Consider the following 7,480-nt stretch of genomic DNA (forward strand, 5'->3'; position numbering starts at 1 on the left):
TTTTACAAATATATAGCTCTTTCATAAACTGAAAATGTGACATAGTTACTTTATTTTAGAATAAAATTGAAATATAGGCTTGGAAAGCACATAATATTGCCCCTTTAAGGGATTTACCAACTATGTGGAGCCATGGGGTGGCAGGTRGGACCCTCTGAGTAAACACTCCCCTAACCTAACCATAAACTTAATTCACACCTTAGTCCTAACCCCAACCATAACCCACAAATAGCATTTTTCTTTTGTGTGGACTAGACAAAAATTCCACACAAGTGTGGTTTAATGTCAAAATATGTCCACACAAGAACAGCTAAACATGTGCACCTTTGTTGTGCTGCATCATGTGTCCAGCTTTCACACTAGTGACAATCAGATATTTCACACAGAGTTACAAACTGCAGGACGGGGAGGGGTGGGATCCAGAAAGAAGTATTTGTTTGTGTCACTCACTCTGATTCAAGCCACTGACACATCTGTAATGTTTAAAGCCTGTATTTCACGAACACAAACAGCTCAAGAGTCCCCAGTCTCACTAACTCACTAATTCTSTACAGGCTGTAGACTTGTGTTAAAATATCTTTTTTTTTTCCTGCAGAAAAATAAACATGTGTAAAGCAGACACACATTTGGAGAGTGCATCCTCCAACGCAACTGACCAAGCATCAGACTCCAGCACATAGTTACTTWGTGTTACCGGGCCAATCTCCAGAAAAACAGACACACAAACAYAGTAATAACTGCCAAAACAAGCAGTTTAGATTCCAACACGGCGGCTTGGATCAACTAAAATATTGCGTAAACAACTCTGTGCAAAGCAGGACCAAATGTCTTTGGTGATTTATTTTCACAGTCAGGTCAATGGATTTATTACCACAGCTATCTGAAATCCAGACACAGGCTTCTTCTCAGTTCTGCTGAGGTTGTAAAAAAAAAGAGCTGCATGGAGAAAGTTTCTTCTGTTCCATGTGCTGCAGTAAGCTGGAAACATAGGAACGAGGTGGTAATGTAAAGAAAGGAGGGGGGACGAGTAAACGTACTGCAGCTAAAGCCTATCAGTCTTTCATTAGAGAACGAGGCAGTTTGTCTTCTGCTCCTCCATCTGATCAACTTCAAACCCTTTGGAGTCAAACAGCAAAAACTTAAAAAGTCAGAACTTCGACTGAAACAAGACAATTATATTTATTTTTAGACTCCAGTCGTTTTCACCCACAAAAAGTAAAAAGGTGATCATGTTTTTACCTTTKAGTCTGTGCCATTAGCAAAATAYCTCATGAAGTAATCACTGGGTATAGTACATTTACAGCYGATTAATTTTGGAGGCAACCTCATTCAAAAAGGCCACCACAACTTACTAAACTATAGGAAACACCAAAAAGGCTAAAACTCAGTCAAATTTACAAACACTGAGCTMAAGTTTGGTGTTGCAGGAGCAGAGTTGTACCTCGCACTCTGTTAGCACATTTCACCTGACCCCACAATGTCAAATGATTGTACATTTAAAAAGTTTGACCAATAAAAAGGTCCTTCTCTTTCCTTTCTTTCTTAGGTTATATCGCATTTTTTTTCTTCCTTACATTTTTTCGCACGTATGTCATTCCGCAACTTTTGTGCTATTTCAATAATACATATTTCAAAACATATTTGTCCTTCAGGACATTCCGGCTATGACTTTTGGTACTTTTTGAAAATATTTTTCTTTTTCAAACATGTTTTTCTCATTGAAAATGAACGGAGCTGTCTTTAACATCCTTAAAAGTGCCTGTGACACGAAATCTTTAAAATAAATACAAAGGCATAATTGGAAAGACAATATTATTAGCATATTGCAAAAATAATTTCCCGCTGCTGAGATGAACAGTTGTTGAGATGTTTGCATGTGAAGCAACAGGAAGTGATGTCAAAGGGGAATGCCTGCATGGAACAAAGCATTGATAAAATAGCTAACGACACAGACTGTAGGACGGATCTGATTTTTCTTTAGATTATTTTGAGTCACTACCAGAGAGATGAAGTCGAGTCAGAGTTCAAATAACATTGTTTCAAACAAAGATTACAGAGTTCTCTTTCTTAAAGAGTTCCCGTTTGATGTCACTTCCTGTTGCACTTTGGTTGAGCAAAATTCAAAAGAAAATGTGTCATTTATGTGACAAAATGGGTAAAATCACATCTTATGCAAGGTTTCTTATATAAAAATGTGTTTCTTTGACTTTTTGTATTTGATGGATAGGCATGTCACAGGCACTTTAAAACCCTTCAAAACATTCAGAAATCTTTACTGCACTTTTTACCTTTTGTTCTAGTTCTGCTTTTTTAACTTCTTTTTTTTTGATCAAAGTATTTTTTTTTATTTTTCAACATAATCCACAATAAAAAACAAACAACAAACTAACAAAAACACAAACACCCGAAATCCCATCCATCCCACCCCTTCCTATACCGGATCTACTGAACAACAAAAATCGATCTTGCATTAATACAAGAGATATAATAAAAAAGGTTTGTGTACAATGAAACAATATTTAACCTTTACACAAAGTTATCTGCCGAAATTTTTTCTACATAAGATAAAAATGGCTGCCAAATGTCAAAAAATTTGTTTACAGATCCCCTAACAGTATATCTAATATTCTCTGAATGTAAGACATAACTTCTCTTAACCAATGACCATATACTGGAGGATGTGGATCCTTCCATGCTTATTTAACTTCTCTGTGCTAATTTCAGCTTCCTTCAGCTAATCTCAAATTTTTTTTGCTTCTTTCAGCCATTTAAAGCTTTTGATGTTTCTTTCAGCTGCTGTGTGCTAATTTCCAATTAGCGGTCTCTGCAGGACATAGGAGGAGTTCCTTGTTGTGTGGGCGGAGTTTGTCCTAACTGTGATTGGTAGAGTTCTTTGTGTGGGCGGGGTTTGGTATAAATGTGATTGGCAGAGTTCTTGATGTGGGCGGGGTTTGTCAAAACAGTGATTGGTGGAGTTTGGATAATAGGTGGCGCTTGGGGGTGGGTGGAGCTTAGCAAAACTGTGATTGGTCAGAATGACTTGTCTTTTGGGGCAACTTAAAGGAGGAAGTAATGCTAATAGTAAAATGATCCTGAACATTTAATAAAGATTTATTGACTGTCTATGTACAGTTTAAAACAGAATAAAGWGTCAAACAAAAATTATTGTGAACACGTCAACATAATTTATTAACTCTAAACACCTCCCTGTCTCAAGTTATGAATAATATAWTATTAATTCATACTAATATTTAGCAGTCTTTTTACAGGCTGGTTAGGGCTGTTTTGACCGAGCCGAATTCATGCACGGCATTTAAATTTCGTGACAGTTTTCAACAATCCTCCTGTCTCAACTTATGACTAAAATTTGTATTTATATTTAAAAAATATTCCTGGACATTTCAACAAAGCTACTTCCAGCTGGCCCCAGCTTCTTCAAATCCCACCCAAAATATTCAACCAAACTAATCATATCTTGAGAAAGCTCCGCCCTCAACTGTAAAACACACCAATCACGTCTCGGACAAATTCCTCCCACAAAACAGGAAACTCCTGGTTCGTAAGTGCAGAGACCCCCTTCTCCCAATTTCAGCTGTTTGTCACTTTTTATCTAATTAGATTTTTGTGCTAAATTTCAGCTGCTTTTTTTAAAAGTTATTTTTAGAATGGTTTCAGCTTTTTTATCTATTCAGCAAAAAAAAATTCCGCATTAAGCACTCTCACTGCATTTCTGCAGCAAATGCAAATTCTCTAGTTATTATAACAAACACAGCCATCTCTTCTTTCACATTAGTCTCGTGTTTCAAACTGCTTCTTGCTAAAGTCAAATTTTGATTTATGGTCTAAATAAAACAGAACTTTATTGATGATTATTTACTATTTAAAAGCTCTTAAATTATGTTTAACAGTAACTGACTTTCATTGTTTTACTTTTCTGCTAAAAAGGAAAATGTGTTTTAAGGATTTCTTCTCTYCTAAGGTGTCACACATGATTACAAAACAGTTTTTTATTCATTACAGTAATATGCATTATTAACATAACCTTCATACAGTACAACCTGTCAACGTTTTTTTAACACAGAGTCTTATTTGGAATTAACCTCAGAAAAGCAGCCAGTCCCTGAACTTTTACCTACATGTTGTTTTTGCCAAAAAACAAAACAAAAAAAAGGAAAGGTAAAATTTTATTTTTATGTTATTTTAAAACTACTACGTTTATTACCATATAATACAACAGAAACAGTTTTGAAAAGTGTTGTTTAAAAGGAAAAAGATGACAGGTTTTGTAGTGTTTTCACCTTTTTACTGACACATAAAGGGCAGTGACCTGTCCAGCTCTGGTAAATGTGTAAACTTTCTTCCATCTTAGTTCTCTAAYAAGAAACCAGTTCATTTAAGAGCTGTTTTCTTTACAGGTTAAAATAATTTCTTATTAAGACTGAGGCAGACCCACATAAAATATGTTTTCTTACATGTTTCTTTAAGTTGAAACAAAGTTTTTCTCATTTCTACAAGGAGCCACTGTTTAAAAAAAAAGAAGAGACATAAAGATGCACCGGACCTGAACGAGTGCCACTCCGGTCATCAGGATCAGCAGGGAGAGCCACTGGTAGACCCCCAGTCTACGGCCCAGCATGGACACGGAGAACAGAGCCGTGGTCAGGATCTTCAGCTGGTAYGTCACCTGATGGACACAAAGTGTGGAAGCTGAAACCCAGAACTGTGGATCCAAGCAGCGGGTACACCGGCCTCGATCATACCTGGTAGGTGGCTGCGTCCAGGTTGGACAGGGCCACGTACAGCAGGTTGTTCTGCAGCGTGTAGATCCCCGAGGGGATGGCCAGCTTCAGCGTTTCTATGGGTTTGTGCAGGATTTCCTGACGCAGAACGCTGTTCAATGCTCGCATACTGTAACCTGAAAAAAACAGGGGRAAAAAGACCAGTTTGATGCATCAAATTTGTTTAGTAGCTTTAACCAGAACATTTTAAAAAGTGTATTAAAAACAYGACATTAAATCTACTATTACACCAATTCCTTCAAATTTCAGAGAAACCAGTGGTTCCTACATTATCTTAGCCTGGTTTAAACCAGACCCTGTCCTTCACTTTGCTTCGTACAAGGGTCTGGACTTGCTGCATAGAGAATCGTTTCTTGTAGGAGGCGTGGCCTCTGCTGAAGCGTGTGTGTGTTGTCGCTGTGAAGGAGGCTAAGTTAAGAAGCTAACCAGAAGTCTCGTGTGCTGTAAACAACCCTACTGAGAAGAGAAAAGTACCGAGCTGAACGAGACGACTGTAAATGAGAGCTGCTGCTTTGTCAGACAAATTTATTTTAATTTGGAGGCCTTATCAACACGGACTGGCTTCATTCACTTCCTCCACTGCTGTATGCTAAACTAACTAGCAGACACTGCGCAGAACATCTACGTCATTCAAAACTCCTCCTTCTGTTCTCTGATTGGCCCAGGTAAAATGAACTACAAGCAGACACTGCGCAGAAAATTGACGTTCTGTTCTCTGATTGGTCCGGCTAAAAATCTGCCAGTGAAATCCTTCTCTAAGGGAGAAGTCCCAGACGGAGCAATGAAGGGAAACTAGAATTGAGCAGAGCTGCGTAGGAAGGCAAGGGCCAGGCTAACATTATCTACCAGGTTTTTAGTTTTTGTTGTTGTTGGGTTATGCTGTGTTTGAGATAAACTAAAGTTGTTTAAACATACTGCAATGATAAAACCCAACGTAATGAATTGTTTTTTTGGCCTCAAACCAGCTCTAACCACTCAGGACAGGAACAAAACATCAGGGCAGTGTTTGTGAGTGCCGCTGGCTTCAGATTTGGAAMCTGGGTGTATTTCAGCACCTCAACACACTGCCAGTTAAATAAATATTACGATTGTACCACCATGTACATCTCAGATGCCTCATGTTTCCAGCACCCCGTTCGTCTCTGGCAACTTCCAACACCATCTGTCCTTCTCTGTCTGAGATACCCCTACCACAAGTTCCCTTAAGGAGRCATGTCATGCTTTTAAATCCTAATTTTTCCACATTTAAATCCTTCAGTTGGAGTGCTTTGGTCTGAATTCCTCCTTACTGTAACTCCACAAGCCCCTCTTTCACTCCTTTTCTGAGGTGTGTCTCAAATCAATTCGTTTTGAGGCTGTCTCTTTAAATCCAAACAAGGCACTTCACACCCTTCCAGCTTCCAGAGTGGTCCATTTTAGTTTAACAGGGGAGTTTATGACTATACAGCTGCACAGAAACTTTTTATTTACAAATTAATTAGAAGTTGTCAACGAGGGAAGACTTGTCCATCCAGCTGTCTGACCCAAAGAGAGAATGAAGACAACAAAATGTACTTATTGGCTAACAAAGTGGATTTTGCATGATATGTCACTCTTAAATTAATTGAAATTGTAGAGGGCAGTTTTATCCTTACAGCTGATATAAACTGAATGACAATCAAATAAACCACCTTTCAGACAGCTGATTATAAGTTCAGCCARTAATGAAAAACACCTGCAGTCTAGCAGCAACTATCTCTGATACAGAGGAATGCTCGACTCACTGTGCTCCTTAAAGACCAGCAGTACACAGGTGATGATCTTCATGACTTCCGCCACCACCACCGCGGAGGAGGCCAGGTACCGCGGGCCGTCGGCCTGCAGGGTGCGGGAGTACCGCATGGTGAGCACCAGGGAGGTGGTCTGGAAAACCAGCACGCCCAGGGACAGGTACTTCAGGCGGGATGAAGCCATGCCTGCGGCTCGCTGGGAAACAARCACGCACCGGCGGTAAATGAATATGAATGAGACGTAAAGAGAGGGAACTCTGAAAGAGACAGGTGAACTCTCACCTGTTCTGTCGCCGTCACAGGTTCGTCTCTGCATAAAAGTGAACTCTTGGGTGTAGTTTGTACCTCTGTGGTCTGTCTTTGTGTCAGACAGATGAGGTAGTGGATCCAGCTGTCAAAACAGCAGCTCAACTATCCGACAACCGACCGGCCTTTTCACGAACATTATCTCCCCAGGCTCTCCGCACCGACTGTCATAACGTTTTCTGCCATTAAAATTCAGCTATCTGACATAAACTAAATACACACACGGTGGAGAGAAATGAGAAACACCAGGAAAGCGTATCATGCCTTTTACAAGTAAATCTTACACAGCTTCCGTGTTCTTTCTCTTCTTCTTCGGTTGGATAGAATGGTAGTTGACGAACTGACTGACAGATGCACTACCGCCACCTACCGGATGAGAGAATGAACTGAAGGATGCGCTGAAATTAGCAGGGCTGAAGAGGCAGAACACAAAACGTGGTCCAAACTTGGTCATCTGTCATTATGTATTAAAAACATGTTAAATAACAAATTATTCTTAAAGAAATACAAACGGACTTTTCCAAAAATATGTAATGTAGCATTTAGACATTCAAAATAAATAAATTTAAAAAGACATCATAAGCATTCATTTCTTATGCCTTGCTC

At 39.1% G+C, this 7,480-nt stretch overlaps 1 protein-coding gene across 1 annotated transcript in view; it reads right to left on the minus strand.

Annotated features, from left to right (window-relative positions):
• The window catches only part of slc35a3a (solute carrier family 35 member A3a), a gene marked incomplete at its 3' end in the record, with an annotated part of 8,228 nt that extends 817 nt beyond the window's left edge, over window positions 1-7,411 (minus strand). The window contains 4 exon segments of the mRNA XM_014004649.1: window positions 4,562-4,684; window positions 4,761-4,915; window positions 6,563-6,764; window positions 6,851-7,411. Coding sequence (XP_013860103.1) covers window positions 4,562-4,684; window positions 4,761-4,915; window positions 6,563-6,752 — 468 coding nt within the window.
• Between the last annotated feature and the right edge of the window lie 69 nt (window positions 7,412-7,480).

The sequence above is a fragment of the Austrofundulus limnaeus genome, unplaced genomic scaffold (genome assembly GCF_001266775.1).
Source record: "Austrofundulus limnaeus strain Quisiro unplaced genomic scaffold, Austrofundulus_limnaeus-1.0 Scaffold25, whole genome shotgun sequence".
In the NCBI taxonomy this organism is placed as follows: domain Eukaryota; kingdom Metazoa; phylum Chordata; class Actinopteri; order Cyprinodontiformes; family Rivulidae; genus Austrofundulus; species Austrofundulus limnaeus.